Source organism: Mixophyes fleayi, chromosome 2 (assembly GCF_038048845.1).
Source record: "Mixophyes fleayi isolate aMixFle1 chromosome 2, aMixFle1.hap1, whole genome shotgun sequence".
Classification (NCBI taxonomy): Eukaryota; Metazoa; Chordata; class Amphibia; order Anura; family Limnodynastidae; genus Mixophyes; species Mixophyes fleayi.
Window position 1 is genome coordinate 248722111 of NC_134403.1, and position 19347 is coordinate 248741457.

Here is a 19347-nt window from a genome sequence, read left to right on the forward strand (position 1 = left end):
CATAGGGGAGGTCTTAATAGTGTGCCCAAGTGTGGTAGTCATTCATTTCTGACCTGGCAGGTGGTCTCTGCTGCTGATTGGACAGTTGGAGCACCCCAAGCCACGGGGTGCATTTATTTTCAGAGCGAGTCGTGTCTGAATATTCTTTTTGACGAGGAGCAAGTGAGTGTGACAATATGACAACATTTAATCACGTGGACTTACATCGGAGCTCATCCTGACCTCTGTTTGAAGACCACCACTTAACCTTGGAGCTCAACATGGCAGAAGGTGATCGGATTGAAGGGGGTAGGGGCATCATTTTTAGTCCAAAAGGTGATTGTACTGTAATCTTAAAGAGTGTTGGTGAGGACAAGGAGTGAAATGGAAGCTTTGCCTATTGGCCTTCCATTGTCTTGCAGAATTTTGGATCTTTTCAAATGCAACAGCCCTCCCATCGCTATTGTTTAGTGAATATATAGCAAACCTTATTTCCCCCTTCTGTGCGTTTAATCTCTTTTTCTAGTTTTGGGGGAGGGTGGGTGATTTGAAAAGCTGAAGTATCTCACAAAACTGGAGGCCACGCAACCTCAGCTGGGACACGACTTCAGGGGAGACCTTAAGATACTATAATTACTTCAAGAGGGACTCCGCAAATGGGTTCTGTCTCCAATCAGGAGACCGAAGGTGATGAATTGATCGTTGCTTTAGGCAGGGTCTGTGAAGCGCGTAGGGTTGGGGGAGATGGATGTCTGTGTGCGGGCACTCGGTGGCACCATTCACTGAACAGGTTTTGGGACGTCTCCGTGTCCCGTTTTTTGGGTGATGGAAACACCTCCCCCTGGCGCTTCAGCACTAGTATTTTTCTGGATTCTCCGCTTTTTGGAGATGTGTCCACAAACAAATAGATTAAACTGTAATAATAAACATATGTTGGAAATACATTTGCATTTTGTCCTGTGGAAGAAAATCTATTGAAACGAAACAGTCTCATGCTTATGTGCAATTGTTGCTATAATAGTAGTTTATTTACGGTTACTTTGTAATTAATAGGTGAGCGCTAAAAAGCTATGCTCTTGGCAGTTTGATGGGTTCGTTTTTCTTATGTGTATTTTCCCTTCCAAGACATGATGTTATTATTTGCCGAAGGAAATAAATACTTTGCTGTTATCTGTTACAAAACAGCTTAGTTGTCTCAACGTGATTTAACAAAATTAGTTGTATATTTGTATTAATACTGTACATATTTTATTGAAAAACGTACATGAATCCCCTTTTCTTTGGCATTATCAGTAATTTTATTAGTATTTTATTCAAAATGATAAACGGTTAAGTAGTTACAGTTAAGTAGCGTGTGTCTTATCTGTATTTAACAGTCCTATCTTTTAAAACAGGAGTTATAGATTATGTTTTAATTTCTCTTTTAATATAGTATTGAACTTATGTGCTAATGAGGACAAGTTGTTGAATGCACAGATATGGATAGATGGCTTCTTTCAAGCATTGTTCATAGTCAGAGATGTTGGAAATACATGAGTGTACTTCACAAGGAAATGTTTGTATGGAAGTTGCATGTACACTATTGGTACTTTGAGTTAATACATTAACTGTTGAATTAAATGTTTCAAGGAAAATCTTTTAGGTTGGTATGAATTGTGTCAATAAAGGACCCTCCGTTCAGAAACAGTGATTACAAAGGGGGTTTACAATAGTCATTCACATCTTCTTCAATTACAGTTGTAGTTGGATAGTATTAATATGATCAGTTATATTATGATAATAAGTGTGACAATTATATGTTTCAAACTGCAAAATGAGTATTGTATTTCTCAGAAGGAAAAGAGCTGGAATGAGATGTTATGTTCTTAGAATTGTATTAGGTTTCTGTTGTAGCCCCATTGAATGACTGGAATGGAATCAAATGCGCCTGTCTTGCATAAATGCTATCATCATGTAATAAACTTATAACAAAAAGCTTAACCTTTCTGAAAATGTTACATTGTCATGATTTATATATACCTGCAAAGCCCATATGAATTAATGAGCATTGCAATAGACACATAACTATTGTGTTAATTGTATACCCTGCTATATTATGTATGTGATTTTGCCATTTTGATCATTTAGGCAAGAAATATTGTAGAGTTTAAACATACATATTATACTTATTTTATATATCATGTAGCTCTTTTAATATAGATCCCTGGATCTCTATAATTTCAATTAAACTTTTTTTTGCATATCCCATTTTGTTTCCCTTTAAGCCAATGTAAGTGTATTTATTTGAGTTTGGGCTAGTGGAAGCAAGGAAAATGAGTTTCTTATAATCGTAGCAATGTTGTGCTCAATATATAGCAACTGTTCCTCTATTCTACCCAAACCCACAGTATCTTTTCTTGGTCCTATTGTCTTTCTTTTGGTATTTACTTGTAGATGTATAATGACATACATTACGTAGCTCCTTAATTCATTATAATTATTATCATTTACTAGTAAAGCACCACTGTGCAGGACAGTAGGGAGAAATCTTAAATACAAATCAGTGGCATGCAAGGTAGCAGTACGATGAGAGTGGATGTGAAATAAGGATGGAGCAGGCCATGCTCCTGTAAGCTTACAATCTTATTTATGGCTGTGTATATTTTGTTTTATGGTAATTCTGCCCAAAGGCCCTTCTACGGGTGTAAAAAGACAGACAAATGTGTGCCTGTATAGACCATTTTAAGCATTTGGAGTTACCATCTCTATTGAGCCCAACATTGTTAATACAATATCTGAAACCTTAACTAATCATGCTTGTATGTTTACAGGTGGGTTCTCCAAGCCTGTAGGCAACTCCTCAGATTCTCCCCAGCCTACAGAAACTAATGTCCTTCAAGGGTCTGGAATATGCAAATGGTTCAATGTTAGAATGGGGTTTGGCTTCCTCACAATGACCACGAAAAAAGGAGTTAATCTGGAGATCCCTGTAGATGTTTTTGTGCACCAGGTAAGAAGAATGATATGTGTGTTTATTGATCAGGTATATTATATTATCACCATCACAATAAGCTTTTCATAAGGCAGATGACATTGTTAAAGAGTGCATGTAACCAAAGTTTAAACTGCACCTGACTGGCCACCAGTCAATTTACATTGAACTGGAGGGTCTATGGCTCTAACCTGATGTGTGTGTACTGAGGCTACTAATGACAGCCTTACAGCCTGCGTACATCCCTGTTGTTGAACCTGAGCTGTGAGTGCCAATCTAAGGGTCCTCTGAAGGGACAGGAACTTAAATGCTCAATTTAAAGTTAACCCAGTATGTTGAATGTAAATGTACAAAGCACTTCTGCAGTCAGTAGCTGGGGTATGGCATGTAACTTAGTGACATCATGATGACAGCACCAGGAATTTACTGTGCAGTGGGAGGACCCTGGGCCGGGGGGCATCGGGCCGCTCAGTCTGAAAGCTGTTTGGGCCTGTGCACCCCCAGGGCTGAACTTTGCCAACTCGCGCCTGGAAGGATCAATAGAAGTATAGCTGAGGTCCAGAACGGATCTCTTCTATCAGTAAAATGATTAGATCATGGAATACCTGGAGCTATCAAATGCTTATAAATACGTTACTATTAGACCCAAATAACATTAGATCCAATAGCGTGATAGTTTTCCCTCACTATTGGGTCTCCAATAGTGCAAAAAATAGATACAAAACTAAAGTTTTTAACAGTATTTACAGAAATAAAAAAAGCTATAACAAATTTAAATGTTGATAAAATGTTTTAACCAATAAATATAAAAATGTTCCATTCTTTTCAAGCTCTCTCTTTATCATACCGAGACTGTGTCATTCCTTGTATTTAAATGCGACATAGAATGATGGTCACCCCAACCACCCAAATCAGCTCCCAATATCTGTCTTTCTAACCTGAGCCCTACCCAACTTTTCTGACAAACTAAGAATTTGTGTGCACATATATGTTATACTCATGTGCTGTGATGCTATGTTCTAACTGGGGGGGGGGGGGAGTAAAATTGAATTTAACCCTAAAACTATTATAAATGTTTTGTAATCTAAATATTTGGTATCCCTATATGCAACATAAACAGTCAATTACATTCCAGGGGCGACAGCTAAGGTTTTTGTAATTATGTGAAACTAAATTTGGGAAGAGTCATGGAAAAATGTGTTGTTTCACATTTTAACTCATTCTTCTATATATAATGACAAACAAATAAAAATATAATTATTCTGCTACCAAAAGAAGGTCCTATGCATACTGAAGAAATAATATAAAATTCACTTGTGTGGAGTAACAAATAAAACAGTTATGCCTCTTTGAATCAACACATTTCAAAATGTGAAATTGTGTCTGGTCACAAGGTGTGAAAATCCTACAGCATTGAGGCAGCTGAAGATAGGTGAGTATTGTTATTTTGTAAAACAGAGCTGTTGGGTCTATTATTTTTTAAAGTCCACAAACATAAACTTATCTTTCAGGTCACTTTTTAGATATAATTGAATGATACATATTGTTGGAAAACAATGTAGAATCGCCTACAATACCATGTATATCATGTATTGTGATTTCACTTTGTGGCATTCCTGATCTTTATCTTTATAAAACCAAATTGATTTAAAACAACTGCCTCTCTTATCTGCTTTTATCAATCCTGTGTATTTACATATCTTTTGTGTGATGAGACCACCTGCAGGGAATGGAATGAATATTTAAGGATGAACCACATGTAGTGAATTCTCTCTAACCTTTGCTTGACCTATGCATTCTCAGTAGATTTTGGAAGTGTGTGGGCGGGATACTGGTAATATCTCACTTTATTGTTCCAAATGTCTAATTTCCTTATTGCAGCCACTAACATTGCAACATCAAAAGGTCTGATGGGTTTGTCCTGGTTAGAGCCACCTAAACTCCCACCAAAGAGCAGCATATTTCCTATCCTAATATCTCCTGTGTACACAGGACATGGAGTGAGATAAGACATCCTGCAGAAACAGAAAGATAAGATCCAAATTACTTTGTGTTCACCAGACCCTTAAGTAGGATACAGTGGGTACATCACAGTGATAAGTGTTTCACCCTGAAAATATAGACACGTCTTTACAAAGTATCTACCCCAGTATCCTGTGTCTCCACAGCAGCCACAATGGGTGGGGTTATGCAAATGAGCAACCACACCTAGTGATGTTAGTTTAATATATGTGCACATTTAATGCAAGTTATACACTATTTTATATATAGTTAAGATTAACTATATATCACAGCTGGATGATATGTTATATTTAAAAAGGTACATTACTATTTATGTAATATAATATTACACTACATTGATGTTAATCATCAGCAGAGCAGATTTTATGTACACTATCCTGCACACGTATAGATAGGTACAAACTACCCCTGCTTTGTCCCTGGAACTTGTCCCTGTTTAACCAAACACAAAGTACATTTCTTCTTGTTGTCTATATTGGATGCAATATGTAATCACTGCCTGCTCTTATTCTCTGCAGTTTATAAGATAATATTTATTCAGTAGGAGCATTTCAAATCAGAAAAAAAATACAATTTCTAGGATGATCACTGATTGGGTTTGTAGCAAATAAAGGTCCATCTATAAAGTACATTGCCTAGTGTGTCTGGAAGGTCCTGCTTGAAGGAAATATATCCCTGGAAGGTAATTTGAAGTAGGATGGTAGCAAATGGATCTTACAGTACAACAAACATACTAACTACATTCTCCCTTCTTCTTCCTATGCTTTTTCTGACATTACTTATTGAAACAATATGTGTGAGCCATACAGAATCATGCCATACCGAGGGCTACTAACATATATAAAATCAATAATAAATGCTTTTAGTATGCTCAACCCACTCTTTTACAACTTTTAATACGATGCATTTAAATTATTTAGTGTGGCAGTTATTTCCCAGTAACCAAACAGCGAATATTCTCTGTCCTCAAAATGAACCAAATAAATGTCCCCTTGTAGACTACCTGAGAGCTCTTTGTGGCAGTATAAAATAGGATTACCACAATCTAATGTGTGCATCAAAAAGTAGAAAACTACTTTGCTTGTCAAATATTTTTATGCTGCATTTTCCATTTGTTTTATGCAAAGTGGAATATACATAAATATATTCAATGTCAATAGAACGATTTATATATATATATATATATATATATATATATATATATTTCATATAAGTGTCCACAAAAAGGACATTTGCATCCGGTGCAAATGAGCCTTCAGTATTAGAAGGGGTTCTTTACTGTAAGGGTGGTTAAGCTGCTGAATTTCTTGACCCAGGGAATGTATCCGACTGTTCTTTATGGCATCAGGAAGGAATTTTTAGCTTCCTGTGAGATTAAATTGTTGCCTTCTTGGATCAACGTAATTACAATTTATAACAGGTTGAACTTGATTGACCTCTGTCTTTTCACAACCTTATTAACTTTGTAACTGTGTAACATGGTTGCACTATACTATTGCATAAGTAGACTTATGCCTCTCTTATTCATTCCTAAATACTTCTCTATATACACTGATTGATGTTTCTGTTTACTGTACTGTGTTGTATTTCTGGTGTAATGATAAGTCTGTTTGTAAAACCATTGTAATCAATTAAATACAATTTTAAATTAAACTGACCATAATAATGCTTATACATTTCCCCTTCTTCTAGTCACTATTAAGTTACCTTTTTGTGACATTACAGCAACCTTATTTATCACTGTACACACTATGAACCTCATTTAGAGTCGGACGCAAAGTCCGTTTTAGGCGGATCCAACAAAAAACACTATCCTGCATGTGCAGAAAGCACAGAATCAGCCTGCATCTTGGACACTTGAGCCTAAAACAGACTTTGCGTCCAACTCTAAATGTCTTCACTGTTTCCTAGATCCCACACATATTAATAGACTCAGCTTAGAAGATATCCCACAGAGCAGAGCTGCATGGATTTTCCTTAGATTAGTGATCACGCAAAGATGTCAGTTGACTCTACTTGCTAATTCTGGTTAACTAGTAACATACACATTTCTTCTGGGTTTTTTGTTTGTTAGTATGCTTTTTTATAAATTATCCTATTTGGATAAGGTTAATCAATACAGGGTTATATCAATATGTGAGTGATATACAAAGATAGCTCATATCTCTGCAAACACTAGGCTGAAAAGTTAAGTTGTTATCCAGTAAATGCTTTACATGGTTGGAAGAAGCCAAATCTTAGCAGAGATAAGATAACTGTTTTGTACTGCAATGGAAACAAAGGAAGATATTGAGCATCCATATAATATTGCTAACAATATATACTATAATATCGACAGAGATATTAGGCAATTGGCCAGATATCTCAGCATATTTCGCCTGAAAACAGAGTGCTCAGTAATGATCCTGTCAAAATCGATAGGATTGTTGCCAGGCATATTCATAAAATGTGGTTAAAAGATAACCACAGATAGCCATCTTCTGACTACACAACAATGATGCTGGAAGTGATCCATTTGTTTAGCCCCAGGGACTGAACAGTCATATCTCATCCACCTACATGTGTGTCCAAATTGGTGTTTAATTATATTGCTTGGTGCTCATCTGTGTGTGGCCAGCTTAACCATATACTTTTATTAATGAACTACAATGAGATGGTATTCCATCAGTATAGTGTCCTAACTCACTTCAGCTACAGCAATTGAACAATGTACAGAGCACATGGCTACCTGCATATTTCAGCAAGCCACTTCTCCAGTTCTAAACCTTTTTCCCCTCCCCCTTCTCTGTTAGGAATGCAGGGAATGTATAGCATGTCTGAGATCCCTTTGTTCTTATACTTGGATAGTCAGAATATCCGCTTCTGTCATAAGCTGGGAAACCCTGCACCCCCTGCCTGGAGAGAAGGAAATGGCCTTCACACATTTATTAATGTGAAGGAGTAACAGGGGGTTCCCCAGGTTTACAGAGGCAAAAACAAAAATCACCATTTGACAATGGGGTAATATCATTGTATGTATATAAAATCAGAAGGAAAACAAGGATATCAATGAGTCACTAAAGCTAAAGTATAAAACAGCATGTCATTATTAATCTAACAGAAGAATTAGACATATATAAATATTTACTTATTAGTCTTGTGTATTAGACTCTGTTGTCTTTTCAAATGATTGTTCATTTTAGAAAAGGGTGCTAAATTCTAATATCATTATTATGAATATATATTAATACATTACTAAACTAATAGACACAATATTTGTCTGTATTAAAAAATGTAACCTCCCATTTGCTCTCTGGATATCCAATAATTCTTGTTTACAGTTTTTTCAAATTCTGTGTTTCATAACGTAATATGTTTTATACCCCTGTTTATACATGTCCCCTTTTCACTCATTCTAATCAAGTAACAATTTTTTTTCACACCCACCCACAGAGCAAACTGCATATGGAAGGTTTCCGCAGCCTAAAGGAGGGAGAGTCTGTGGAATTCACTTTCAAAAAATCTTCAAAGGGCTTGGAATCCACACGAGTGACAGGGCCAGGAGGAGTCCCCTGCATAGGAAGCGAGAAGAGACCCAAAGTAAAAGGGCAGCAGAAACGGAAGCCAAAGGGAGACAGGTAAATAGAAGAACCATTTTACAAATAAAAATAGGGCATATCAATACAGTTTAAGGTTTTTTCAACCTTATTCTCAGATGAGTAAATCTGAGCTTTATTAAATTCATTTAGATAAATGTACTTGAAAACTGTATTGCCATTCCGGGCAATGACCAGGGTTTTAATAGGTTTGAAACTTTCCTAGGCATAGCAATTGAATACATCCTAAATTACTGACATAGCCTCCACATGTTCATGCCCTTGTATCCAATATGCCATCTTCATGAGAAAAATTGTGGCTGGTAAGACTAATGGACAACAGGGCTGGTTTTCTACAGCTTCTTATCATAGCAATAGAAAACCACCTATCACCAGAGCAGTAACTTAGAATTCTAGCGCCTAGGGCGAGAAGGCAAATGCTGCCCCCCTAGCCCTCAATTTTAACCAAATGTACCTAAAATATTCCTTAATTTCGCGCTGAGCGGTTGCCCCTGTTGCACAGCCCTATTTACAGCCCTATCTATCAAAAAATTCTTGCTGTGACAGCCTCGGCAATACAGACTGGGAGCAGTAAGGCTTACCTTACTGCTTCGCCGGAGCAGGCTCAGGGAATATGCGCATGCACTGGGCAACTGATGACCCAGGCTTGAGCTTTCAGTTGCAAAAAATGTTTAAAAAAAGATAAAAAATATTTGAAAAGAATTGTCAATTGAATAAAAGGTCAATCATGCCTGACAAGTGCAACATGGTGTCTCAGTGCTTAGCACTACTGCCTCACAGCACTGAGGTCATGAGTTTGATTCCCAACCTGGGCCTTATCTGTGTGGAGATCTCCCCTTGTTTGTGTGGTTTCCTCTGGGTGCTCCAGTTTCTTCCCACACTACAAAAACATACTAGTAGGTTAAATGGCTGCTAACAAATTAACCTTAGTGTGTGTTAAACTGTAAGCTCTAATGGGTGCTATATAAATAGATGCTGATGAGTGATTATTATTTAATATTTGCCAACACCCCATTATTTTTTTTTGGGGAGTGAAATAGTAACTTTATTTGTATAAAGGTACAAAAAACACACAATACATTGAATGCAAGTGTACGCAGTACACGTGAAACATAATCATTCATACGTTTATACAATACAAGGCATAAAGTACAAGATATGACATCCTACACTATACATCGATTACTGCACTAATCATGCAAACTTAAACGATATAACATTTAAAAATAAAAAAAATAGATGTGAGGGGACAGAAGGTAAGAGGGCTAGGGTGGGGAAGTCACAAGCCTGAAGCTTTATTGAGACAGACATAAATATAGGGAAGGGTGCATAAATTAAGGCATGACATTCAACAAATCTTGAAACAGTGATGGGGGAATGGGTTGGAGGGGGTAAGGAAGGGGAAGCACAAGCCCAATGATTTAATCACAAAAAACACACACATAGGGGGGAGAATGAGAAGAGGGAGACAACAATCAATCATCTTCTTCTTGCTCAAGACTATCAAGGGTGTTATAGTTTCTTGTGGATCAGCCTGTGACAGTCCTGGATAGTCATCTTCTCCCGCTTCAAAATGAGACAATTCCTGGCAAGCCACATAGCATCCTTAAAACAGTTCATAAGGTGCCAGACCTCCTGGATTGCCCCAATGGGGTGGGTCCCAGGAAATAATCCTTAGAATACTGAATGGTATGAAAGGCGAGTGCTGGGCACACTGTCCATATGTTCATGTTCCAAGGCATCCAACAGTGCCTGTGCAGTGGGGCAGTCCCAAAAATATATGCTGTGCTGTTTCCCTTCTGGTGATACAAAAGGGTCAGTGAACATATCTGCACAGGTTCTGAGAGTGCATGAATGTCCTGAGAGGCAGAACCCCCGGATAGCCATCCATGCAATGTCATTATGTCTATTAGTCAGCCTCTTAGAAGCCACATTCTCCCACACGTGTTTTGCTGTAGCAACAGGGAACCCTGGAACGGACTCCATAATGTATTCTACTCTGATTAGCTAGTGGACAGTTTTTGGCTTCCACAAGTCTGGTTTAAGTCCCTCCAGATGGTGCTCCCTCACAAATTGTCCAACATCCAGGTAAAACCAAGGTGTAGTTGTAAGGGAAGGAGCTGTCCCACTTGTCCTAACCAAGGGTCTTCCAAAAAGCAGGAGGAAAAAGCGAGACATGGACTTTCCAGTAGAGTAAATGTTCTTTTTAATAAGAGTTCTGCGGACACTGTGTGTGTGAAGGGGGGGGGGGGGGGGGGCCAAACCGATATCTTGCCTAGGGCCCCATGAGGTGTAAATCTGGCTCTGGTCTGGACCCGATGCAGTGAAGCCTCTTATCTCTGGATTCCGCCTGAGGCACATTGCGAAGAGCTCTATACAACAAACAAAACAAAGAGGTGAAAGAGGGCAGCCTTGTCTGACCCCAGACATTATGGAAAAGGGATCAGTCTTCCAGCCGTTCACCAACACCGAGCTGTAAATAGTTCAAGGTACATCAGGTTAACATAAGAACAAAACATATCACCCAATCCAAACCTACACATAAAATCATGAGAAACACGATCAAAGGCTTTCTCCTGATCAAGACTGACCAGGGCCACATGTGCATGGCGATCTTGGATGTAATGGACCGTGTCCCTCAGCAGCGCAAAGCTGTCTGAAATCCTGTGATCAGGAATGCTGCAAGTCTGATCTGGATGAACAATCTGCCCAATGACAACCTTTAGCCTGTTGGCTAGTACCTTGGCGAGGATCTTATAGTCCACATTCTGCCCTCCACCACCATTTCCTCATATTGCTCTAGCAGGTCCGGGCCAAAGAGGTCCCACAGTGCTACATAGAGCTCCGCTGGGAGACCGTCAATGCCCGGGGTCCTACCCGGCCTAAAGGATCTAGGGGCAGAGTACAGCTCCCCCAACATCAGGGGGGCGTCCATGGCTTCTTTACCTGCAGGATCAATAGTGTTTGTAATACCTGACAGGAATGTTTCTGGGAATGCTGGTCTCGTCCCGCAGCTCAGTCAGGTGCGTGTGGCCGGAGTGGAGTTTTCTGGAAAAAGAAAGCGTAACATTGCTCACCCTTTTCCAGGTTCTCCACTCTGGAACGGTGGACTCCTCCTTGAAGTGCCTTTTCAGGCCCCCCTTGGCCTCCACCAGATCATCCTTCACATCCCAGCCACAAAGTTGGAGATCCAACAGGGACTGCAGCTGACGCTGCAGCCTCCTGAAGTTTCTCATTCAATGAGATTAATAGCAGGTATTGCAGTTGTTTTTGGAGATCACACATGTCAATATCAAGCCAATTGCTGATATTGGGTTGAAAAGTATGCTAGCAATGCTCAAGACATGAAATCCCCTCATTACCTCTAATTTCAGTTGATTTAGAATAAATATTTCTAAATATTATCTGCTGATGTTTTATCTGTCCACAAAAAAAACAAATCTAAGCAGTAAGTATATAATGTCTGTGACAACACTTACTCCTAGGTGTGGCTATTTGAATACTATTTTCATCAATGAGAATAATCAGCATTCTTAGCAAGACTTAGTGGCACCATAGACCTGAAACAAAAACAATATAACACTAGAGCTTTCTCCTACTGTTCCATCTATGGAACAATTTGCAACATTGGGTCCATCGTTCTATTTTTCATGTACGGATCCAAAAATCTTTTCTTACAAACAAAAAATTAATTTTAAAATATGATATAAGGCTATAAAAAGACATTTACTGAATATTATGTTTTTCTAATACTCTTTATTTCACCCTTTGCAGACTAATTTGCTACCCTTGAAAACACTGGAATTCATAGAAACTCATAATCTGCCGAAACACTTTGCTTTTTACAGGACACTTATTGACTCCTAAACAAAATTGTCAGTTTTTAAAGCACTTTATAACAAGCATAAGGTGGTAGTTTATAACTGGCAATACAAGGACAAATCATGTTTAATTACAAAATGCATTTGAGACATGGAGTAAAAGAAAAGAACTTCAGGAAAGTAATTAATTAAGTAATTTGTCAAAGAAAAATAAGCAGGCAGTGCTCAGCCATGATTTTGCATCTTTGAAGATGGATTGCAATGGCATCACACAAATGGAGCTTGCAATCCCATCTCAGACCTGGGACCTGCTCCTCTTAATGTAACGTAAGGGCCCTGTTACAGAATATAGCAAATACTTAGCTGCCAGGTGAGCACAGGTTAGCCATTAGGTGTCTCATTTAGAGTCGAACACAAAGTCTGTTTTAGGCGCATTAACCACAAAACCACAATCACGCATGTGCAGCAAGCACCATATCCACTTGCATCTTAGACACAATTAACACTTGCGACAGCTTGCGGCTTACTATGAGGGAAAGGGCGGAACACGGAATTGTAAAGGCATGAGCTTGGATAATATAGACACAGGGGGTGTGATCCCGTAGGTAAATCCTGGACGCAGACGCAACACACGTCAAAAAAGGGCTAAAACAGTGCGGCAGGAATTAAGTGGCACAAGTAGTGAGCTACCTCCAACAACTGCTTGCAGCTCTGTAGGGTATTATGAGTGGGATGGAAATGGGGTTGCATGCCACTGGCAATACCCTACCAGCTGCGGCACACTCCCACTCCTCCACGTCTTAGCCGCACATTGCGTCCAACTCTAAATGAGGTCCTAGGTGTCACCAGCACTGATGAATAAAACACTCATTTAGAGATTGTAATAAAAACAGTAATATAAACAGCCATTATATTTGTTTAGAAACATATTTTTATTTAAATTCCAAAGAACATTCAGATACAAACGCAAAGTACATGTACAAGTCACCTTGTCATTGTGTAATATACAGCCATACATTATTAGTAAATAAAAAGAATTTAAAAACATTTCCGCATCGAAATCAGATTAATAAAAAGGCAAAATATTACTTAGAAAGTTAATAATGTATATATATGTATACACACACACATTGTTTTATATTGTGATTTGATGTGTCATAATGTATTGTTGTAGATATTTTGTTGGGTTAGCCATCTTAATTTAGATAGCTGTGTAAAACAATTTTATGTTTACCTCTTTGCAGATATCATTTTATTATACCAACTAGTATTGCTTTCAAGTACAATTATTAACTTTAAATTATTCACTTTGTCCATACAGATGCTACAATTGTGGAGGGTTGGATCACCATGCCAAGGAATGCAATTTGCCTCCCCAGCCCAAGAAATGCCATTACTGTCAAAGCACCAACCATATGGTGGCACAGTGTCCAGTTAAAGGAGCACAACCTATGACTTCACAAGGGAAACCTGACACTGCGGAGTCAATCTCTGCACCTGCGGAGTAGCCGACACACATTAGACTAAATTCACACTATATGATTTGTCTGCCAACAAATATGTGATGTAATTTGATGCAATTCGGTAGCATAGACATCATGTAGCTTTATGGAACATGATTTAATTGATTAATGATGCAGTTTATTACTGTTTCCTCAGGTATGTTGTAGCAAGGTGCAATACAATACCATCAGACACTTGCACTGGTACAGTGACTAATTTAATTTAATATGTTGACCCTGGAGGTCGTAAGATTTACATATATTGGTCTTGAAATCTGGCATGAAAAACACTTAAAGCTTTCTAAATGCGCTTTAAGGTTGATAGCAAAGAAACAAGTTAATTAACTTTTTTTGTTAATTTCAAAATTCCCTGCAGCGTTCACGAGGCTTAACACTAAAACATAAAATAGAGTTCTATGGGAGAGCTTGTTAATTTTATAGTAAGCTGTGCTATGTAAAGACTTTGAGAACACACTTTGAATGCTCTGTTAAAAGCAAGGGCAAAGTACCAAGTTTAGTGTTCCCTTTCAGTAGGCATTGCTCTTCAACGCCTATATGTACGGGCCCAACAGAGTAGGACAGAACAATCTGACAGTGTGAACTTAGCCTAACACCTGGAGCAGAGTCAAGGCAAAAGTTTAGAGTGGGGTAGAACACTGTAAATGTTTGTAATACTTATCATGCTGTCCTCTTTTGACTTCTATAGGGACTACCAGAGTAGATTAGACTAATCTAGTATGATAGACAGTAATGTATAGCTAATAAGTACTCTTTCCACAGAAGTAACTATAACAGCCACCAATGAAAATATTGACCCACTATAAGTAAGTCAGCAAGTCAGAGTCAGAATTCCACACATATATATATATATATATATATATATATATATATATATATATATATTATATCACCCGGCTTTCCATGTCGGTCAAGTCAATCTGCCTAACTAACATTTTCTTGCCCTTCTTATACATATAGTTAAAATACAGGTACCTGCAATCTGTACCAATCAAATATTTAATTTAGTTTATCATGCAAAAAGGAGGAAAAGGTTTCTTGGTCCTTTAAGCTACTTCAACTGGGAGTTTTTACAAGAAAGAGAACAGCAAAAGTTATAGACAATACACCCAAGGGTAGATTCAATTGCGCTTTATTACTGTTTATACAGTAAAGAGTAATGCTTACTTTTGCTCGCACCTCTATGGCTCGCAAGCAAAAGTAAGTGTTACTTTCACTAAAAAATGATTACTGTAGTGTCTCGTGGCCGTTCCAGGACACTATGCAGCGATTATTTTTTTACTAATTGAACCTGCCCCTCAGTGTAGCATTTTTCACTGACCCCAACTAACTGATTCACCAAGATTCCTAGATGTGTCTTGGCTTACATTATTGTATTTATAACATGTGAATCAAACCATTACAGTGTCAGCTCTCATTCAGCCTTTCCTCAATTCCCCCTGGCTTCTGCTTCTGTGTTTTCAATCCTATATACATTGAAACCTTTAATGTCTGTCTATATTTTCTTCAGGTATTTTCTTATATTTCAGATTTCCTCTATTTTTGTATTTTTTTATTCTATATTTCTTTTATATACTTGCATTTTTTTAATAAGGCTGCTTTGAACACTGCCAAATTTATATATAAGAAATGAGCTTTAAATAATGTGCACACTCAGACATGAGCCATAGACTCTGGCCAGGAGATATGAATATGATTTTGCAGAGAATTTTACTTACATGGGTTCTTCACCTTCGGATGACTTTTATCAGTTTGCACATGTCCTCATGCACTTTTTTACATTTTGAAGCATCACATTTCAACCATGTATTTGGGTACATCCAAATATTTCTGGGCAATGGTTCTCCCTTTCCACCCACATGGGCTCCTGCTCTGTTTAATGATATAAAGATATAACTAAAAAATAGAGAATGAAGTAAGAAAAAAACACAATCTATGTAGTGAAAGTTGCATAAGGGCATGTACAAGTGAATACATGGGCGGAACATGTCCCATAGCAAAATTTGGGGGACATGCAGGTCTACCATCCAACCCTGCTCTTCTCAGCATGCACGGGGGCCCGACAGAGTTTCACTGCACAGACACCACCCCCTGCGCATGCACAGGATGGACCAGCATTGGTACCCCCCAACCGACCCCCCACCGTTAACTTCCAGGCCACGTAGTAGGCGCACACCCTGCAGTGTTGCCACAGAGTGAATACATTTCTGTAATCTGGAGGTTGACAATTAATTGAATGAAATAAGAGACTTTCTAACTCAGGCGAGAATGTATGAAAAAATCTATCAAACCACAAAGCCTGTATACATGCTAGTTATGTTTAATTTAGATTACTCACCGACACGCTATGGTGCTTATGCTGTGTTACAAGCCAAATTAAATTAAGTGCTACTTGGCAGATCTCCGTATCCATTCAGTGAAACAATGAAAGAGGAAAGTGACACATTTTAGCGATGAATTTTTAAAACTGAGCACATACAATATTAGCACTAATTTTAATTACCATTACTTTGAAAAATCTAAACTGATACAAAAGTAAGCCAAGCTATTTTCTACCTTTGCACATTACTTACAGATTACCATTTCTTAGCATAAAAATCTATGGGGCAGATTTATCAAAGGGCTATTTTTGATTTGCCCCATACATGTGAGGGGTTACCACCAACAATAACATTGCTATCGCCTCGAGAACCCCAACCGTGAAGGCTACTGTGGGGGCAGCCTATTCACTACCTTAAACAGAAAAAATAATAATTTACTGATAAAATAATGTTTTGAGGTGGGATCCTATATATACAGCACAGACATACACACACACACACATATATATATATATATATAATACACACACAAAATATATAATCTGTATGAAAGATTCAGTTACAACAGTGGTTCTGAAATTTCATACTGAACTTCCAGCTCCACACATGTACAAAACCCCATGTATGCTCGGTAGAGCATAGCAAGGGCTCCCTGAGCGGTAAGTGACCCTCAGGATGGTTTTTACTATGCAGTCAAGTACAGCTCAACTGCCACAGTGATAAAATAATTTAAAATTTTAACAATAAGTATTTTTTTTATCACCAAGATAAGTGGTAATCAAAAATTACACTTATCACTGCAATAAGTCTTACTGTAATAAATAGGCCCCTGTGTGTTACAATTGCTTCTTTATGTATCAATTTCTCATGCAACACCCAATTGTGGCACACATCCACTCATTGTGGGTTGCTGGGTAATATATGAGTCTGATGTCTACAATATTACGCTCCCAATTCATGCCTACTTCAGACCCTCATTTTGAGACTTCTTGGTCAGTTGGGCAGGGAAGGAGATTGTTACTTGCCAAATGCACAGATAGGAGAGAAAAGGGGATGAACCTGTACAGTTCATTCCTATGCTTTGCATCCTGAATCTCCAGCCCCTTTCACATATATATATACACTATATAAATATATGTAGATAGTGTATAATATACACACACTAATACTGTATATAATTGATATTTTCTATTTGTCTTTTTATGGATATGTTGCCCTCCATATCTGGTATTCATATTAGTTAGTGCTACATAGTAGTATATGTCATTGTATCAGAATACATATTTATTTGTTGTTTTTGTATATGTATATTTCATTGTACATATATATATTTATATATATGTATATATAGTTTTACATTTAACTATATATAAAAGATAACTTAAAACACTGCATATTTATATATTATTTTCAGTGAAGGGGCACTGATATTCAGGATGAAGATGCAGGGGTAACTTGTACATATTCTGTTCCCATGTCCAGTGATATATCCATGGATATAATCAGAATATTTTGGGATCATTAGGAAACCAACTGTCTGCCCATTATGCTTGTTCTGCTGGTAACGCTTGGTACATTGTTCTACCAAAGAAACCATCTTTTTATTTGATCACAGAATGACATTCTGGAGTCAGAAAGTATTTTAGGCAGACAGTTGGTTTATATGTATGCCAAGAACATGTATTTATACAAATATATATATATATATATATATATATATATATATATATATATATATATATATATACAGGTCACAGTATTAGTTTGAAGTGAGTGGGTGGGGATATTTTAATGACTATACAAATGTAAGAAATCTACCTCAGGGATATCAGGCTGTGTATGTACCCAGGTGTATATACAACAAACTGTGCACAAATATCCAGCTAATGCTGAGCTCAGGAAAATTATCTTCTCCGGATCTATGTTTGTGTGATTTTGTTTTTTTTATTAGTTTTATTACTACCAATAAAAACTGATTGAATCTTATTCCGAATGCGTGATGTTATTTTCATAATCGATATAGCACCGACATATTCCAGGTCTGTATATTACAAATACATGCATGCATGAACAGATGTAAGCATATACAACACCCATTTCCTCATAAACATATAGCAAAACCATATATAGATGTACACCAGATAAACATGATGGAGTGACCAATCAGCATAGAGCACAATCAGGTCTTACACTAGCAGCATTTCAAGTCCCAGCATAACACAGACCTCAAATCCACGTTTCAACTGTTCAAATAGAGATGCTAAAAGGGCAATTAAACTTAAAATATAATTAAAAGAAAACCTTGATGCACTTCGACGCTATGTCTAGTGATTTCTTCAGAAGGCAATGTGTGATTCGTGTATCAGGTCCGCTATTTTAGTTCAAGGTATCCAATCAAGATGTATAATTATATAGTATTCACCTACTACAGACTCAATGAAAATGATGGTACACAACAAATCAAATAAAATCATGTGTCATACACTGGTCTCTGATATTAGATAAAAAAAATATCTATCTGACTTGCTACATTTTAGACATGGAACGAACACCCCGTTTGTTGAGCATCAAACATCATAATGTTTGTCAAACTGTTCAAAAGACATGGCACTCAATGTAATTAATTATGCACCTGTAATGTGCACTCAGACTGCACGCAATTTAACTTGGGAAGCCGTCTGTAGCCTAAATACGTGCTATATAGATAAGCCAAATAAGTACACTTACAATCTATCAATGAATGGAGTTAGTAGTAAATAGATCCCATTCATTTTAAACCAGAAACGGGACTGTACAAAAGCTGACAGCCACATAGAAAACCTTGCAAGAACCAATTACTAAGAACTGAAGTGACCAAACGTTAAGTCTACAGTTTATTACAAGATCATTCAGGGAGTAATAATCAGGGGTATGCTAGGCTGGGGGGCAGTAGGCATCTGCTCCCTGGGCCGGTCCCATAGTGGGCTAGCTTGGGCTGGGTCACTGGGACACCTGCATTTTGTTTTCCTTTAAAATTTTCCTAATAGGCTGCTGAATCAAGTTTTGCCCCAGGGGCTAAAATTTGCCAGCCGTCCCCTGGAAATAATAATGTACTATGGAAAAATCTTGTAAATTTAT

General features: G+C 37.7%; 1 protein-coding gene across 1 annotated transcript; it reads left to right on the top strand.

Moving 5' to 3' along the window:
- The first annotated feature begins 635 nt into the window (after window positions 1-635).
- Window positions 636-13897, top strand: LIN28A (lin-28 RNA binding posttranscriptional regulator A). The gene is made up of 4 exons (XM_075197768.1): window positions 636-666; window positions 2790-2968; window positions 8405-8589; window positions 13711-13897. Exons 1-4 carry the CDS (start codon window positions 636-638, stop codon window positions 13895-13897), a joined length of 582 nt encoding a protein of 193 aa, XP_075053869.1.
- Window positions 13898-19347: the final 5450 nt, after the last annotated feature.